This window comes from Parasteatoda tepidariorum, chromosome 2, assembly GCF_043381705.1.
Source record: "Parasteatoda tepidariorum isolate YZ-2023 chromosome 2, CAS_Ptep_4.0, whole genome shotgun sequence".
Taxonomy (NCBI): Eukaryota; Metazoa; Arthropoda; class Arachnida; order Araneae; family Theridiidae; genus Parasteatoda; species Parasteatoda tepidariorum.
The window spans coordinates 40991321-41011857 of NC_092205.1; the positions used below are offsets into that span (position 1 = coordinate 40991321).

Sequence of the window (20537 nt, forward strand, 5' to 3'; positions counted from 1 at the left end):
TGTTCTAGACGCATTTTTTAATCAACTTAAGGTGCGTCATTTTACACATCAAGTCATTATAGATCAGCCTCAAGTGTATTTTTTTAACCATTTCATGGGTTGTTTTTTTATGAACGTTAGGTGTTCGATGTTTTACTTTAGGTTATTATTTTATTTCTCAGCCTCAAGTGTGGGTTTATATATTTGTTGAGGTATTTATTTATCTACCCAATGTGAGCCATTTTATACTTTCTGTAATTATAAATCAACTTCAAGTGTATTTTTGGACACTCGGAAAGGTTATTTTTTATTAACGTGAGGTATTCCATGCTTTACCTTTCGTTATTATTTCGTAATTGCGTACCTTTGGTTATTATTTCGTTATTATTATTCTCAAGTATATATTTTTGTATTTTTAGAAGTATTAATTTATCAGCCTAAAATGCGACATTTTACACTTCACGCTTTTATAGCTCAACGTTAAAGTTGTTTTCTTTAATACTTACAAAGGTGATAATTCACAAACGTGAGGTAATATATGGTTCACCTAGCTCATTAATTTTTAACCTTACTATTGGGAGTACAAATTAGTTCGGTCAGTTTTTTGTGGTCGAAAATGCATTTATTTCAGAACAAATAAAATGAACAGATTAATCAAAGTATTGTCTATCGCTGGCTACTACTTTTTCCCACCTCTCAAGCAATTTTCGAATTCCATCTCGAAAAAATGTCTCGTCTTTTGAGGCGATCCACGTTAGGAGCCAATTTTCGATTTCTGCGAAAGAAGTGAATTGGTGATCTGCAAAATCATGCTGCATCCATCGGAACAACCAGTAATCAGAAGGAGCAATGTCCAGAGAATATAGCGGGTGCGGTAAAATATCCCACTTGAGCGTTTCCAAATACTAGTTTTTTGCGACTTTTGAGACATCGGGCTGACCGTTATTATGCAGAAGAATAACTTTGTCAAGTCTTTGCTCGTATTCCGCCCTTTTTTCTCGTAATGCATGGCTCAAATAAATCAATTGTATCCTATGCCAATCGCCCGAAATTGAATCACCAGTTTGTAGCAGCTCATAGTATACAAAACTATTCAACATTTATCATTCACCATTTTCCATTCTTTATTCACCATTAACCATTCTTGAAACGTCGAAACCATTCCCTACATGACTTATCAGTTGGAGCATTGTCAACAGAAACTTCTACAAACATTCGATGCGCTTTAGCTGCACTTTTCTTCCAATTAAAGCAGAAACATAAAACCTCCCGCAAATGGTGCTTCATTACCGCAAAATTTCACATATTCAACAAAGTAAAAAACAAGGTTTTTGTATGAAACTCAAAGCGATATAAACTGAATATTATTGACGGATGTTTAACCTCTCTGAAACCACTGAAACCAGCTGTCACTATTACTATATAACATTCATAACAGCAGAGCCATTTTTTAAAAACGGACTGAACTAATTTGTACACCAAATAATACATACACTACTCCATAATAATTGTAGAGCCACTTTTAATTTTTTATTTTTTTTTTTATTTTCTAAAGAAGTACTTGGAGAACTATTTAATACCTTTACAGGTGTTTCTCATACTTATCATACTGTATTTTTGCTATAACTTTAAAAATGTTCAATAAATTAAAGCAATATTCTTGGAACAATTTCTATTTAATAATAAATTATCCTTTTAAAATTTTAAAAACAAAATTCGGTGAAAATTACGCAAGATGCAGGTATTTTAAACAGTTTTTTCATACTGAGCATGCGCAGAAAAAGTATGAAATGTCTTTTTTTTTTAATTTTTTAAATTTTATTTTTTTTACAATTTTGTAGTGAATTGTATTTAGTAGCTAATGAAAAAAGTCCGATTTGAATATCTTGATAATTTAAAAAGTTTCTAGAAATTTTCAAAATAGTTTTTGTATTTTTCAAAGAAAACTCTGAATGATAAGGGGTTTTCAACAAATTCATTCACTTAGCAATTTTAATGCATGAAATATTTAATTTAAAAAGAAATTGTAAATTAACATACCTTGAACAGTGGATAATTGAATAATGTGTGCAGAATTTTGCTGAATAAGGATGATACTCACTATAACTATGCTTAGAATAAAATACATATCATATTCAATAGAAAAAATGGGACGTTTTGCGCGCATTTCCTTCTTGTGAGACAGTTAGCTCCTAAAATAAATAAAATAAAATAAGTAAAACAACAACTATAATCCTATATCGATGACTATAATCCAGAAATACAAATAAAAATGACGCACAAATTGATGCGACGTCCTCAAATGTTTTACTAGAGGAAAGCTTGTCGTATGCGCTCACCCTTCTCATGCTTCGTAATAATTTTTATTTCTTGATAAAACAGTATTTTTTTCTTCAAAAGTAAAAATTTATTAAAAATGTAAGCTAAAAGCAATTTTGNACAGGTCTTTAAATTAGAGATAAAGAAATATTAAACTGCACTTTTATAGCTTTTATTAATTTTATGCCGATTATAACTTTAAATCTTGACTCCATGTGGGAAAACTGGATCATACATACCATGTGATTTTCGGCCCAATAAATGCACCCGGGCAACAATAGTAAATACAGTTTTATGCCAATATGTTTTCTTTTTTTCTTCTTCTTTTTCTTGTAAAATATGGACACATAAAAATATGTTGTCAAATGTCATAATAAATTTATTTTTTTTCTTTTTCTTTTTTCATTAACAATAATAAAAAGAGAAGTACATGTATAATCAAAATTTACAACTTCTGGTAAAGGCAACATCTGCTGTTTAAAATGAAGGTAAAAATTCGGATACAGAGATAAAAATAAACAAACATTTTATTTAATTCAGTTATTAAATTAATAAAAATATTAAATAAATGAAATAATTTATTTATTTAATGTTTAAATTTGCGTAGTTATTCCTGAAATATTTCATTTATATATTTATTTTTGTTGAAATTTCCTTTAAACTGAATAAAATTCATTAGCTCTCGGTCGGTCATAGATTTGGATAAGTTTCTCGTGAGAAAAACAAGTTTTTTTTTTTCTGCATGCCGCATGCATAGTTAAAAAATAAAAAATACTCAGAACAAGTGCGACAGAATTGTGTAATTATTTTTGTTAGTCAAAAATAATTCGACCACCCTCGAAGTGCATGAATCGTTTGTTGTGGGAGGAAGTTAGGGTGAACATGAGAAATGGCGAGGGGGGGGGGATGAACCAGACAAGTTTTCTCCCCCTTGTATACTCCCAGTACGAATGAGAAATGAGATTTTACCAAGAAACTCCATCAGTAACTTCTAACATCAAAACAAGAAATTCTGGAAATTACCCTAGCAATTGTGTTAAATCTCTAAAAAATATATTAAAAGGTAAAAGAAGCAAAGTGGCAATGGACCCAGGCATGCAGCCAAACGAAGCATCCAATCAAAAGTTAAGATAAACTTACTTTTTTTTTTTCAGTTTAAAAGAAAGAAAATTTTACATTTTGCTATTATAATTAATCGTATTATTAATCTTTAAAAAAGAAAAAAAAACATAAATTTGTCTCATTTTCTTCAATTAGCGAAGATATGAATGAAAATAGTTTCAAATATACCTTAGTATAATTAGAAAAACATAAATTGATCATTTTATAATTCTATTGTAAAACATAAAATAATTATTTTACACTATGAGTTAAAATGAAACTCCATAATTTAAAAGGAAATTATTTTTTATTTATAAAGTATTATTTAGTTCACTTTATAAATAATAACTCTTTACTAAAGTTTGAATATAATTACTATAAGATAGTGCAGTAGCCCCCATCCCCCCCAAGCTCTTGGGTGCATTCTTGGGCAAAGTCTAAATCCCCCCCCAAAACTATTCGTTTTATTTAGTGTAAAAATCTCCCCCCCCCCAAGCTTTAAGTGGGATCATCGTGCGCCCACCTTCCCCCCTGATGGGGGCCGCTAAGATAGTGAGTTAATTTTTCCGATTATTAAAAAAATTCATTTCGGTAAGTATATACAATGTTACAATTTAGCACCTAAATTTCATGCTTTCATTGCAAATATTATTTCCGTTTTAGTAAATTAATGTAAAATTAATGATTCTAAATATTCGAATGTCTCTTCATCACAGTGCTTTGGATTCATATTGTAATTTTATATTTTTATGCTAAAAATAGGGCGCACTTATGAATCCTGCAGGGGCGCTGCTGTTACAATAGTTACCTTCCTTCACCATCCTATTTAGAGATTTAAACTCCAATCTATTTGCTGCTCGTTTCCTTCTTTCTAATTTTCTAGCTATAAAAATGTTTGAATACCGCTTTTAACAACTAACTAAATGTTTAATAACAGGACGAATCATTCAATACTTTCTGTTACTATGACGACCAGAACTAATTAATTAAAAATCTACAACTGTTCTGGAAAAAAATTGTTTTGTTTGTCGGATCAGGATAACTGTTCTCGACAATAAAAAGAGAAATACGATTTCTTTCCCTGAAAATTTGCTTTCCAGTAATTCTATTGAAATAACAGTGATATTGGAACACTGTGGAGGTTTTACTGTAATAAAATAAAGAGAAAAATCAGGTACAAAATTTAAACGTTCATTACTTTTGAGGGGAAAAAAGAATATTTTGTTGGAAATAATTATGAAATTTTGTATTACGTGTCTTTCAAATGTTTTTTAATAAATTCCTGAGTTTGTCCATCCTGATATAACATACCTTTTTTAAACGGGCATCTAATTAAGCCCTCGTCTCTTCATCACAATTTTATCTACAACACTATTTCAGCAAACCAAAACATTTGTACTCTCATGTATAAAACTTGCCAACCTTATAGTATATAGACCTTAATTTATAATTAACTGCAAAGAATAACTTTTCAATTTTTATTATATTTTCTTATTAAATGTTTTAAATATGGTTATTTATAATTTTTGTTTCTTTTTTAATAATGGTAGAAAAAGAACTGAATTGTAAATTATCCAATTTCTTACATTATTCTAAATTATATTACATATTTTAAATGACAAAATCAAATATTTGTAAAAAATCGGTCGAACAGTTTCGGAACAATAAAAGTTTAAAATCAAAACAAAAAAAGTTGCATTTTTAGAACTTTATTTCTCCGAAATTATTCGACCGAATTCAAGATATTGTTTTTTAAAATCACATAATATGAAACGCTGCGAAACATGTATAGCTTACAATTTTAAATTTTTAATCATATTACTATAGCTAAAATTTAAAAAAAAAAAAAAACAATAAACAATTTTTAAAAGATGAACATTAACTAGGTTTTGAAAATTGAATTTTATAATTGCTGTGTGTAATTTTTTTAAAATTTTATTTGCTTAAACAGAAATATGGTGTATATAATTCGCAAAAAATAGAAGTTAAATGATGCAAAATTTTTATTGCTCTCCTCTCCAGACTAGACTTTTGGAACCATTTTTTTCTTTTTAATTTTTTATTTTATTTTCAGATTACGGTAATCTTCCACCTCTTCCTCTAGCCCAGTGTTTCCCAAACTTATGACTTCTGTGTACCCTTTCTAAATTTTTCGTAACGCTGTGTACCTCTCATAAAAAATGAATATATTTTTTTTAAAAAATATCTTTATTTTTACTATAAAAAAATTGCACCAAAGTTAAAAATCACAACTGGTTGTTGACACCACTAATTATTAACTGTTAACTCTGCAAAAAATAGCCAATAGGAAAATACGTCGTCGTAAATTTTAATGGCTAGCTTTGTTTTTAAGTAAAAATTTTTGAAATTTTCGTTAGTTGCAAGAGAACGCGTACCCCCGATAAACTATTCCCGTACCACTGGGGGTACGCGTACCACACTTTGGGAAACACTGCTCTAGCCTATACTTAGAGGCTTAAAAATCCGAATCTAAGGAAAAAAGCATGTCGTATATATTTATTCAGGGAAAATAAGTTTTTTGTGTTCGATTTCATAACTTAAGATACCAACTGTTTTAATTCATATGAGTATCTAATAATGTATGCTCATGAAACCAATAAAATTACAATTTTAGTTTTTAAAAATTCGATTTTTCTGCCAAGAGTTTTTACGTGTTTATTTTTTTCAAGTTTTTCAAATTGGTAATTACCAGTGTTATAGTAGTTAATCACTAATTTACCCTCTGATCCTTGTCCTATTTTCATTGTAAGCTTAAACAATTGAATTTTCATATAGATTCAAATGTTTCCTTGAAGTTCTATGAAAAATGCAGTTCTACTATCATTAAAATTTAACTTACGATGATACGAATTTTAAAAGCTTATAATTGTCTTACAATCCAATAAAGTATTTCCTTTTAAACTTCTACTCAAAACTTATTTTATCTTATAACAAATGGAATGAAACATAAACATGTAAATCATTTGTCGAGAAATAAGTTTAAAAATTTAAAATAAATAGTTTTACAGTTTAGTTATGCCGTAATAGTTATATAGTCTTGACTACTTGTGTATTGCTTGTTACACAAATTTAACACTAATTTGATATTTAATTTATTTATTGTTGGTTNTTGTGGAAATACGAAGTTTTCCAACATGCCTAAGCATACGACTGATGAGACCTCTGTGGATGCCGACATGCTTGTCGCTACCTGGAGTGAAATTGACTATCGACTTGATATTAATCCGTGCGACGAAGTGGAAGTTCATTGACAAGGATCATGAAACTTTTTGAGTCTATCTAACCATTTATGTTATTAATTTTAATCTATATTTATTATTTTATGAGTTATTAAACATCAAAATGGGTCCGGGACTTAATAAACACCCTGTAACTATATTATTTTTTATATTTATATTATTTTTTGTATTCATATTATTTTTTATATTTATATTATTTTTTGTATTCATATTATTTTTTATATTTATATTATTTTTTGTATTCATATTATTTTTTATATTTATATTATTTTTTGTATTCATATTATTTTTTATATTTATATTATTTTTTTAATTTATATTACTTTATGATTTCAGCACACGATTCTTCATAAATTGCCGAGATGAACTTTGCGTCACATTTTTATAAATATTGTATCCATAATTTATACAAAATTATTATTTTTTCTTTTTTAAATTTCTACCTTATAATTTTATCCAGTAATTTTAAATACTTAACTAATCTTTTTATGGAAAGAAAATGAATTTTTCTGTATAATTTTTTTCCGACTATGTAGCACGTATTTTTATTTTGTAAAGTAAAATAAATTAATGGAATATTAAGAATAAATTAATGGAATAATGAATAATTCAAATAAAAAAAGTTAGGAAAAATGAAAAACAGAAATTATTTTATTATCAAAAGTCTTGTTAGAAAAAATATTTTTTTAAAAATATCGTTGCGAACAATATTTTGAATAATACAAATATATCAAGTTTGCAACTTAACATTTTATATAGAAGTGATAAAAAGGATTTTATTTATATATACAAATGCCTCAATATAGTTTTTTCTTACATTCGCAAGTTGATAGGAATTTATGAGATAAATATGTCACTCTACGAAATTTCCGAGTGGAGCCACTAACACTACATTTTAAAATGGATACGCTTTATTATTTAGTGACCTTTTACAATTTGACCATGAGACTATGAGAAGTACAGGAATGTGTGGGTGTTTTTCTTTTTTCATTTATGTTTTTCTTTTGCATAAAATTACATTTTCCAAAAATTTTAAAAACTTAAAATAAAGGATTACATTTTACATCACGTTTTAAATATGGCAGACCTCTTTTTCTTGCTGAATGGTACTGTTGCATAAAGTCGGGGCATAGTCAGTCTGACATAACCACTGGTAGCTATATTTTATAACACTCCAAATAAAAATTCCCTGAAGATTGGTTACCGTATATCAACGATAGACACGTGAAGCCTATAGCATAACAGAGAAATATAATAAAAATTTTATTAGTAATTTCTATTCCTGAATCTGAAAATTCTAACTATGTTCCCAATATTTCTTTATTTTTTAAACTCCTGAAAATTTCTCAGAGCAATAAAATCAAATTATTATTTCTGTTTCCATGAAAATATTTAAGTAGGAAAAAAGGCGTTTTTTCTCTCCATCATTTGTATTTATACCCAATTTTATCCGATGATGACGAACAATACCGAGTTTTTGCACACTTCCATAGAATGACCAATTTACACTAAAAAAAATATATTCACACTATATAAAATAAAATATATATAAAAATATATTTACACAATATACACTATACACAAATATATTAATATATTTTAAATATATTACACATATATTTAAAATATATTAATATATATAAAGATATATTACACACTATAGTGTAAATATATAAAAATATATTTACACTAAAAGCTTCTTTTTTTTTTTATCCTTAAAAATGTTTTCTTTTTCAAGCAAAGATTGATCTGATTTCATGCAAATTAAAATTTAAGCAATTCTTTTTATGTAGTTGATTATTATAAGAAAATTTAAGGACCCGGTTTTGTGCACCATCGCCGTATTTATAAAATTTTAATTATCTGTTATCAAAATTTCGTACGAAATTTTCCAAAACTTTTCATTCAAAATTTTAATTTTTTCTAATAATTGTCCATTGATGGTCCCTTCATTAACCAAGAGTAGTATTGAATTGAAAATAATTTTTGTTACAATTAATTACGGTTTCAACAAATTAAAAAAGTTTGTCTTTTCCTCTTTAGCGTTAGCTTTGAATTTTCTTATAAAACATAATAGTATTTTTCGAAAATCTTTTCTAATAAAACAAACGTTCTAATTTTTAATAAAAACTACTTTTTAATAGCAAATAAAAAATAAAATTTGTTCTTTAAGAAAAAAATATATGATTAAAAATAATTTAATAAAAAATAATTAATTAAAAAATATTGCTTTCTAATCTTTTAGCAACGCTACGCAGCCGCCATCTTTTCCTTATTTCGCTGAACATTTTATATTTATTTTTTAATGATTTTAAGAGTAACGCTTTAATTTTTTATTCATGGTTTAATAAAATCAATTTAAAGTTATCTTAACTAGTATAAAAATAATTAATTTAAACAGCTTGATGTTTATTTGAATGTCAAGTTATGTTCCAGCGAAATTCATAAATGATTCTCTGTTTAATTTACTATTAATAGTTATTTAACTACCACTTGAGAATATCTGCAATGAAGAGGGGGAAAAAGTTAGCAGATATGCATTTAAATGTATATTCTGTTCACTAGTGCATGAACAATTAAAAATGTGTAGAATAAACTAATTGAAGAAAAGATTTATGCTATTAGTTCTTCGCAATTAATTCAAAATACTTTTAGAGAATTAAATAAAGAAAAGTATCTATTCAATGCATTTTTCATAATTAACAAAACGCACTAATATAGCTTAAACCAGTGTTTCCCAAACTTATGAGTTTTGTGTTCCCTTTCTAAATTTTTCGTAATGCTGTGTACCACTAATAAAAAAATGAATGTAATTCTTACTATGAAAAATTTTCCCAAATTGCCATTTAAAAATCACAACTGGCTGTTGACACCACTAATTAGTGAATGTTAACTCTGCAAAAAATAGCCAATAGAAAAATACGTAATCGTAAATTTCCATGACTAGCTTTGTTTTTAAAGAAAATTTTTTTGAAATTCTCGTTTGTTGCAAGATATTTCGTATAAAAACGCGTACCCCCACTAAACTGTTCCAGTACCCCTGGGGGTACGCGTACCACACTTTGGGAAACACTGGCTTAAACCAAAGTGTGATTAATTCCACTTTAGAATTTTAAAAACTTATCTTGGGAATTTATGAAGCACATTAAATATGATTTAATATGATTTAGTATTTAAATGTATTTATTTATTATTTTTATTACTTTTTTTTAATAATGTTAGAAAAGAACTGAATTGTAAATTATCCAATTTCTTACATAATTTTAAATTATATTACATATTTTAAATGAAAAAATCCAATATTTGTAAAAAATCGATCGAATAGTTTCTGAATAATAGAAGTTTAAAATCAAAACAAAAAAAGTTGTATTTCTAAAACTTTATTTCTCGGAAATTATTCCACCGAATTCAAGATATTTTTTTTTAAAATCACATAATATGAAACTTTGCAAAAAATGTGTAGCTTATAATTTAAAATTTTTAAGCATATTACTAGCTAAAATTATATAAAAAAACAGTAAACAATTTTTAAAAGATGGATATTAACTAGCTATTGAAAATTGAATTTTATAATTGTTGAGTGTAATTTTTTTTATTTACTTAAACAGAAATATGGGGTATATAATTCGAAAAAAAAATGGAAATTAAAGGGTGCAAAATTTTTATTGCTCTTCTCTCCTGACTAGACTTTGGAACCATTTTTTTATTTTTATTTTTATTTTCAAATTACGGTAATCTTCCACCTCTTCTTCTAGCCTATACTTAGAGGTTCAAAAATCCGAATCTGAAGAAAATAGAATGTCGTATATATTTATTCAGGGAAAATAAATTTTTTGTGTTCGATTTCAAAACTTAAGATCCAAACTGTTTTAATTAATTTGAGCATCTAATATTGTAAGTTCATGAAACCAATAAAATTACAATTTTAGTTTTTAAAAATTCGATTTTTCTGCCAGGAGTTTTTAAGTGTTTATTTTTTTCAAGTTTTTCAAATTGGTAATTACCAGTGTTATAGTAGTTAATCACTAATTTACCCTCTGATCCTTGTCCTATTTTCATTGTAAGCTTAAACAATTGAATTTTCATATAGATTCAAATGTTTCCTTGAAGTTCTATGAAAAATACAGTTCTACTATCATTAAAATTTAACTTACGAATGCTTGATACGAATTTTAAAAGCTTATAAGCGTTTTACAATCCAATAAAGTATTTCTTTTTAAACTTCTACTCAAAACTTATTTTATCTTATAAAAAATGGAATGAAACATAAGCATGTAAATCATATGCCGAAAAATAAGTTTAAAAATTTAAAATAAATAGTTTTACAGTTTAGTTATGCCGTTATAGTTATATAGTCTTGACTACTTGTGTATTGCTTGTTACACAAATTTAACACTAATTTGATATTTAATTTATTTATTGTTGGTTATCAACAGAATTTTTACTTACCTAAAACAAATCGTTTTTTTCTTAACGAAAATAAGTTTAAAAATTTAAAATAAATAGTTTTACAGTTTAGTTATGCCGTAATAGTTGTATAGTCTTGACTACTTATGTATTGCTTGTTACACAAATTTAACACTAATTTGATATTTAATTTATTTATTAGTTGTTATCAACAAAATTTTTACTTACCTAAAACAAATTGTTTTTTCTTAACGAAAATAAGCTTAAAATTTAAAATAAATAGTTTTACAGTTTAGTTACGCCGTAATAGTTATACAGTCTTGACTACTTATGTATTGCTTGTTACACAAATTTAACACTAATTTTATATTTAATTTATTTATTGTTGGTTATCAACAAAATTTTTACTTACCTAAAACAAATTGTTTTTCTTAACGACTGGTAAACATTTAGTAAATCGGTAGACTCAGTTTCAAGTTTCCATTGTATCTCTCTACCTTATTATCTACCTGGATGTTTAGTTCAGAGATATTTTTCTCTTTTTTTTAACTGATAAGATTAAATAGATGATTTGCTCAATGATTTGTAAACTTTTTGTACGTCAAGAAAAAAAGAAGAAGGGGAAAAAACGATCAATAAACGTCAGTAAAGTTTAAAAATAATAAATATACTTCTATTTATTTCTAACTACCATTATTTTAGTAAGGCTAACTTGCAGGGATTTATGGAGGCGTGATTTCTTTGAGTGGAGGGGTGTTCTCTCTATGTGTGTTTAAAAAAATACGGTCTACCAATATAAAATTAAATACAACGCAAAAGTGGTCGTGATTTAACAAATCAAAACCTCTGGGGGTACTGAATTAGAGATTGATCGTTCCCTGGTTTAGGTCAAAATTGAGATCTGTGTGTGAATGAATGGAGGTATGAATGGGTCTACCCTATAAAAGGGCTATGACTTGTGTGTGGCTGAAGTAGATTAGATAGATGGTCGTCTTGGGCCATTGATGGTACCGCTGGTAAACTAGAGGCGCACTCTCTGCCTTAAATTCGCTTGGTTCAAGCAGGCTTGCTGGTTGGCAAGTGACATTAGAAACAACAACGTGGTCGGTGTTGCGCACCGACTGCCTTTACGCTGTGTCGGTTTCAAGTCTCCAAAGGGGGATCAGGGTTTGAATACCAGCACTTCAAAGTCAAAGCTCAGTGTTTTGACTATGGAACTATCGCTGAAATTTAAGTATTTTCTTTTCGTTCTTAAAAAAAAGAAGAAGAAAAAAGAAAGAAAAAAAAACGAGAGAGAGAAGCGAGTTAATGTTTTATATTCACGTTTTGTTAAAAAATACTTGCAATATATTTACAATATACAATTATATTTGGTTGGGGACGTATGTGCAGTTTGTCCACCCTGCTTATTTTTCTGTCTTTAATGTTTATTTGCTGTGTATTTGTTATGAGGAATCGAAGCGAACAATAATTTTTTAGTTTATCTTATTAATTAAATATATTTTGTGCGACAGGTATAGAGATATTTTTCCATCCTGTTAAGAAAGGGTTTCTCAAACATAGCGAAAATAGCTCCGAAACAAATATTAGAATTTGATGAGTATAGTTACAAACAAAAAATTTAAACAGCTTTTACTCATTTTTAAGCAAAATGCTTAGTCTCAAAAGTGATGTGGAGGGCGAAATTTGTGAGAAAGATGTTCATTGGTCTTCTGCGAGATTCGAACCAAAGATCTCGGGATTACGTAGTTGAATGCTCTAACAACAATAGTTCTACATCTTGAGCAGTGGTGCAAAATGAGAAGAGTTGACTAGATTAAAGAGTTGATTTAGGGAAATCTCAATCATGTAAATTTCTTTTCAAAGGGTATATTAAGTATATCAATCATACTTTCTCGTAAAAATTTTATTTATTTATATTATTATTATTTTTTTAAATATATACATATATATTTCGTAAATCGTTAGTATTTTTGTGTTGCTTATTTACGAGATAAAACCTATGGTAATCACATTTCATATGCTGGATATTGTTTTTGTTTTGACTCTCTTCTGGACGTAGGTTCGATAAATAATTATTTATCGAGAATATTATAATAATATAGTGATGAATATGTGAATAACGTAATTGATATCAATATATTTTTGTTATAAAATTATTGAATATATCAATATGTTGGGAATTATAACATTATTTTTGAAGACTTTTTATTCAGCTTTTAATGCGTTATTTTAAATAATATTTTTATATAAATAACATAAAAAAAGTAACATATTTGTTTATTTCCTTGTTAATTTCCTTATTCCTAGTACAACGTATTTCATTGTTTTGACTAAATTCTAGTGTTGTTAAAAATTCGAAAATATTTATAATATTTTTGTACACATATTTTATAACGTCCTTAGAGCCGTAGTAAGAAAATTTGCAACCTGCTGCTGTTAGGCCGAATGCTCGATTCTTCGCAGGATGGCGTATTGAAGCTCTGGGATAGAGAATTAAGCTAAATTTAAAAGCCACATCTTATGGACGTCGTAGGCGAGAGGGGAGGAAACTTTCCTCATATCCTCATAATAATAAGTGTATATATCCTCATAATAATAAGAAATGTCAATAAGTTCCCCTCAATATTTCAGACAAATAAAAAAATTTTTCAATAATCATCATTGATTTAAATTATTCAAACTTATAAACAGGAAAATAAGATCGAAGCAATTAATCTTTTTACAGTTATTTAACAGGCATAAATAACTTTTTTCTTATGTGTAAAATTTAGGTAACTTTTGTGACGGTGTATTTTAATTTCGTCCCGACCAAAAATTCGAACCCGCCGACTTTCTTGCTCCATTTTAAACTTATATACAGTAAAGGTAGCTAAAAAATTGATTAAAACGCACATCAAACACGCACATCACCCCCTCAAAAAGAAAAAGAAAAGAAGACCTGCAGAAAACTGTTAAGTACCTTCCTCGTAGTAAGCCGTAATAATTTTTAGACTTCGCACGTCAGGTTTTAGAGAGCGGGAGAAAATACGCAAGAAATAGAGAAAATTCCGCCTAAAAAGTACATAGCAAACACCGTCTCACTTGTCTAGATAGAAATGTGTTCTTGTTTCTTATGTCACTTGCCAGATACCAGCAAGCCTGCTTGGTGAACCAAGTGATGCAGGGGGTGCGTTTCTTGTTTTTAAGCTGAGTCTTCTATGGCCCAGATTACGACTTCTAACAAGCACATCACAGCCCGTTTATAGAGCGGACCCATTCATGCATTTATTTATTCACCTACAGATCGTAATTTTGACCTGAACCTGAGAACAATCAATCTCCAATTCAGTACCCCCAGAGATGTTGATTTGTTATCGGAACATGGGGGACATTGTGATCCGACAGATTTAACGTAAACTAGTTACCATTTGCTACAAGTGGGGTCTTCGGTTGACGGAGATCTAACTCACAACCTCTTAGCAGGCCCTCTCAGGGATGAGACACTTGGCAGTATATATATATATATATATACCACATTTTCTTTATNAATTATTTCTACATCTTTGAGAATATTCTAAAAACAATTTACGGTGTTAAATTTCGTTATTAGGGTACCCTTCCCGTAAACGGACAAATTTTTTGGTCCCATGAATGTCCGCTTAACGGAGGTTTCACTGTATATATATATATATATATATATATATATATATACTGCCAAGTGTATATATATATATTGAGGCTTTATAAATGTACGCACCAGCTGTGCTTTGAAAGGAGAGGAGTCCATGCACTATGAGTTTTGACTCTAACAATTCTTTTCTTGATCCTGCTTAGAATCATTCTAAACATTAGAAAGACTGAAACTTAGTATATTGCCCAAAAGCAGTAAAAATGACTGGATTGTGAAAGAATAACTAATGTGTAAAGAAATTTGCTTATAATTAATTTTAATATTTATTATATTATGTGCAGTTATATAACAAGTAATTAATAAATATTAGCAGTAAAAAAAATTATACGTTGCACAAAAAGTCACGAAATTCTAAGAAATTGTGTCATTATATGCATCATTGTTCTTATAATTGAAATTAAAAAAACAGTAAATATGATTTCCTTGGGCAATCTAGTGTTAACGTGCCAAATTTCTTATGGCATCTTCGTTGAGCCTAAAAATTATTTTCTAAGAATTTCAAGGGCTAAATAATTTACAGTAAATCATTAACATCAAACAAACGAGTAAATCGTTACAAGATGTCTTACTAAAAAGAAGACGAAATATCCTGATAAAAGGAAATATCTTAATAAAGCTAACTTAGCTTATAGTTTTAATGATTATGTATAAACGACTACTGGAAAGAAATACGCAGATTAATATAGGTTATCATAAATTAAAAAACTATTGTGATTTTACCACTACTGATTTTGATGTCATAACTTCAACTTCCTTTAGAGAGAGGTAGTGCTTAATTTATAAACCTATTCTCTACTTTATTTCCCCCCTCACTTTTAAACTGTGGAAGACTTTTTCTGTATTTTTAAATTATGAAATAAATTATCAATCTTATTGCATATGCTGTTAATTCACTAAAATTGGGAATTCTAAATTAATTCTTTAGCTTTAATAGTCATTTATATTATTGTTAATAATTATTTACACAAAATTTCAATAAAGGAAAATTTGATTAAAATTTTAAAAGTTTTTGCTGTAAAACTTAGGGAATTTCTGTAGACAAAATCCAAAAACATGACATAACTTAAGTCATTTTTTTTCTCGATAGAATAAATACAAAATAGATTTTAATTTAAACGGGAACAATATTGTCTTATTGTTCCCGTTATTGGTCCAGTTGTCTTATTTGTTCTGCATTATTTTCTCATCAATTTCGGTAATGACCTTCGAGAAATTTTTAGGAAGACCTGCTTCTTTGAAACTATGAAATGTCGCGTCTATATTTAACTTGGTGAAAGATAGGTACTATACCGTAAACAAAACAAAAGCATGAGCGAACAGCTGTTTGGCTTTTGTCGATAGCGCTCCTTCAACGCTAATAGAAATTTTTGCCAACTGGGTCTCATCCCTGCTAGAGTTTGCTTACGCACATTCCGGTCTTGAAATTTTGGATGCAAAAATTATACTTTTGTACACAGAATTCATTGACTGTTAAGAATAACAAGTTTTCTAAAACCGCAAAAAAAATTAAAAAACTTCCGGTGTATCCCTTATGTTATGCTTACGAGGCGATGTGTAAACAGGCTAATATCCTAGGAGGTTTCATTATTGCGATTTGAATTTAAATTCACGCAAAATTTTATCATTCATAAGAATTTTCTGAAATTTATAAATTCTAACAGGTTGTTAGCCGGAAACAAAGTTAAGAAAATTAACATTACAACATGAAAAAGTGTAATGTTTGCCATATTTTGAGCATAATGCCGTAAAAGATATCGCTATTTGTTGTAATTTTTTTTTTGTTGTGTAACATTATAGTATGCTTCCAAATTCGTTCGTTTCATTGAAATTTAAATTGACAGAACTTGTTAGATTGTGAACATTACAAGTACAATAATATAGTATAACTCGCTGTTTCATGCTTTGGCGTGAAAATCAATCGAAAGTGGTAACCCGGAAGTCTTGCCACGAATTTCAACCCCTGGCGGCATTTGTGCTTAGCTTTACAAGCTCAACCATCCATATTATGAGCTGCCCTATCGCTACGCCATCTATAAACTTTGTAAATGGTGGAATTTTTATTATTTGCGTCCAAAAATCTGAACCTGGAGCTCAATAACTATAGCAATTTTATAACAAAATATAATAACAATAAATAACATATTTTTAATTTACAAACCCTTTACCGAAAATATTTCTCATTTTTAACTAGAAATACGAGCCACGTGGTAAACGCTTTAACCTCTTTTACTTCTTATGACGTAGTGAGAGATTTTCGCTTTTCATAAACGCTGAATTTAAGAGCGAACTGATTGGACCATTGTTTGATGATATTTCTTTTTTTGTTATTATTGTTCATTTTCTATATGGTCTATTGAGAGGAGATATTTTATTTTGTGTATATTTCTAATATCAGTGTAATATCCCGAAATTGAAAATAATTTTCAGTTTAACTTAAAAAATAAGTTATAGAGTTATATTAAAGAAATTGATTTCGTATTTATTTTAGTGATATATTTCTTGATTCTTTTCAAAAGAACCGTTCTAAATAAAGTAGTAAATTGTTTACTGCAGTTATATTTTTGTTGTGAATAAAATTTTAACTTTCATTTATGATGAAAGCAAATTCAAGACTGTTTGTGTATTGGCTGAAATTGATTGAAAGTTAAAAACAATTTAGTTTTCACGTGCTCAATAATGAAATATTATGAATTTCATTTCCAGTTGATTAAGTAATTGTTTCCTGACATCATTTATAATATTTTATTTTAAATTCATCAAATCTTTTATTTTTAAGTGTTAAAGAGTGTAGTGTTTATCCAATGAAAGAATAACGTGTTAAATCCTTTTATATAGTTATTTGATTCTTGTGTTATGACCTAATGTATTAACGTTACTTCAGGCATAAGTGTAATTGATTTCATTGCTTATTGTACCGATTGAAGTTTTATAAAATTTATTAATATTTTGGATTGAAATTTATTTATTTTTCTCTCTTTGGTTGCCTAGTTTAGGGTATTATAAACCATTCCTTTGGGATTAAACATTACAAATCATGTGATGTGTGACAATTTATATAATGTCAAATACATAGATTTTAGAATTTGTTTAAACTTCTCCAATGCATGTCTTGCTTAAAATTTTTTTAAATATATTTTTGCTGCAAGCTTTATATAAGATAAGATTTATTAAGAAAAGGAATAGCAACCATACAAGATTCTAATCAATAAATAAAATTGTATATATTGTTTTGTGAACAATTCTTTCTTCTTTTTTTTTTTTTTTTGAGTTTCTAGACAAACCTTACGCTAAAGTTATTTATTCTTAAAATGTAACATATTGAATACTAATGATATGTTTCTTTTCACATTTTAATATTATAGAAAATAATGTTCTTAATTATCTTCTCTATACTGTGCAGAAATAACATTGTAACTATTGAAAAGTAACAACAACAAAAAAACCTTTACACAGTATTCTGAACATGTTTTATGTTGAAAGAATTATCTTTGCTGTAGTGATCTAACTGCATCACCTTAAGCATTTTTAAGGCATGTATTAATATTAAGTAGTCAAAAGGTAAATCTGCAGCTTTAAGTAAGCATAAAAAATAATAAAAATACAAAACTAAAAGTATAACTAATTACATTATGAACAAAGTTTTATGTTTTTCTTCTGATCAATTAATTTTATTTGGGGCAGTTTGAACAATCTATGTAAGGAAAGCTTAATGCTTTTAATGTGCGAAATATATTTTAAAAAAGTCATTTGTCAATTCACTTTGAGAAGTTTTTTTTAAACACATTATATTTGTTACAATATGTATACAAAAGAAAGTAAAGTAGAAAGTAAGATTCTCAATACTATGTTTTAGCAGGTGTGCCCATTCAAAAATTTCCTATTATTTCATATCTATTCTTTTGTATTTAGGAATTATCTATGACTTTTATGGTTATGATCTATTTTTAGAGTAAGCAATATATTTTTTGAGAAAGTAGAATTTATGATAAATTTAATTTATCTTTTTGATTTTAACCGTCCTATTCAGTTTTTTGGTTCCTATATTTAAAACTCTCAGATATTATTTTAAGAAGTCATCCAATTTTTGCCAAGAAGAAAAAAAGTCTGAAAAAAAATGAATTCTTTATTTATTAATTAAACAAATACTCTCTACGAAAAAATATGCATTATAGTCAGTTGATAAGTATTATAGTAGATTTGTAGGATACTGAGAGTTGCAAAAATTAGTTTGCACAATATTTATTGCATTTCAATGAAGACTGGATTTTTATTATTTAAAAATTTTGAAAAATCTAGATCAAAGCCATTTAATATTTTTTTAATGTAAAATTTGCATCTTATTAAGTAATAGCTCTATAAAATTTTTTGTTTTATAAATTTAAGCTTAATTGTGATGGTTTTTATTATAAAAAATTGAAAAATGTTGTACAGGTGAAAATTAGCTTTGAATGATGCATAACATTGATTAGTTTACTGTTATTCAAAACCGAACGACCTACTTTGGGTGATCAGATTTTTTAATACAATCTTAGGTAACATAATTTTTAAAAGATTTTGTCATAGCCTTTTTAAAATATTTTAGTAATTTCAATTGACAAAAATTTTCTGCCCGAATCTTACTTCATGCTTGCAATAGTGACTTATTTTTTAAATTTTGTTTTTATCTCATTTTTTTCCACCTTAAATATATTTAAAATAAATATAAAAACTTTTTCAGGAAAAGATTGAATTACTAGAAAACTTGTGTCAGCAGTAAAGAGTATGTAAGTTATACCTATTATTTTTTTTAATAAAATTTTTGTTGAATTATAAATAATAATATATAATGTATATTATTATCATATGTCACAATATATAGTATATAATATATTGTTTATCAATATGTTGCCTGGTATTATTTCAATTGAAAAACATTTAATAGGAAAATAATTTTAAGTTTATAAAAAAAAAAAAAATATTTTACAAATATTTTCTTTATTAAATAAAAAAAATTAAAATTGATAACAGTGCATTTTATTTCACTATAAACCAGGGCTGATTGTGCTCCGGAAAAAATCCGGATTTTTCGCCAGCAGTGATCCTGAAGTTTCCGGAGATCGAAGGTCCAGACGTTTCAAAAAATTATTGATCACAGAAGTTTCCGGAAATCAAATTTTTAAAGGTGGAACTAAAAAACACAGTTTATTTTATTAGTTTGTAAAGGAGAGCCAGAGCGATACTTTATAAGCTTATATTCATGATTAATATTAAATTTTTATCAGTAAATAGTTGTTATAATCATAAACCCCAGAAAGAAAGACATATTTGTAAATTTTAATTACTTCACCAGGTCATCATAGGTATGTGTAAATGGTATAGGTATGCGTAAAATTTTAAATATATTTTAAGTAAACTAAGAAATATTGAGAAAAATTTTAAAANAAATTTTTTTTTTTTTTTTTTTTTTTTTTTTTTTTTTTTTTTTTTTTTTTTTTTTTCAAACTCAAGAAATTTTCTGGAATTTTGATCTGGGCTCACAATCACCCCTGAAACATAAAATATCATAAAATTACTTTATTATTAGGGTATCTAATTATTTTTTTGTGAAGTGTCAGTTAAGTAAATAAAATTTTTAATTTGCATGTTGGTAATTCTTTTACATGCATGTACTTATTTATTTTTAGCAATTCACTATAACAATTTCACTTATAAATTGTTTGTGTTGGTTCCGATAAGTAAATGGGTGTAGTAAAATCGACCTTTCTATGTTAATGTATAATGATTCTTATATTTTTCCAAAAATGTAGAAGAGCATCCTA

At 27.3% G+C, this 20537-nt stretch overlaps 2 protein-coding genes across 6 annotated transcripts in view; one reads left to right on the forward strand and one right to left on the reverse strand.

Moving 5' to 3' along the window:
• Nucleotides 1–11613, reverse strand: part of LOC107452570 (uncharacterized) — a 24152-nt gene extending 12539 nt beyond the window's left edge. Inside the window, exons 1-3 of one of the 2 annotated variants that reach the window (XM_043046739.2) lie at nt 11492–11595; nt 11295–11308; nt 2020–2171 (exon numbers count right to left, since the gene is read on the reverse strand). In XM_043046739.2, coding sequence (XP_042902673.1) covers nt 2020–2146 — 127 coding nt within the window. In that variant the 5' untranslated portion in view covers nt 2147–2171; nt 11295–11308; nt 11492–11595. Of the gene's footprint in view, nt 1–2019; nt 2172–11294; nt 11309–11478 lie in introns of both variants that reach the window. The other variant, XM_043046738.2, reaches the window with a different exon arrangement.
• Nucleotides 11614–16973: 5360 nt separating this feature from the next.
• Nucleotides 16974–20537, forward strand: part of LOC107452567 (golgin-84) — a 32647-nt gene continuing 29083 nt past the window's right edge. For 3 of the 4 annotated variants that reach the window (XM_043046734.2, XM_043046737.2, XM_043046736.2), the window contains exons 1-2: nt 16974–17450; nt 19457–19502. The gene's annotated coding sequence lies outside the window, so the exon portion shown is untranslated. The remainder of the gene's footprint in view (nt 17451–19456; nt 19503–20537) is intronic. The other variant, XM_043046735.2, reaches the window with a different exon arrangement.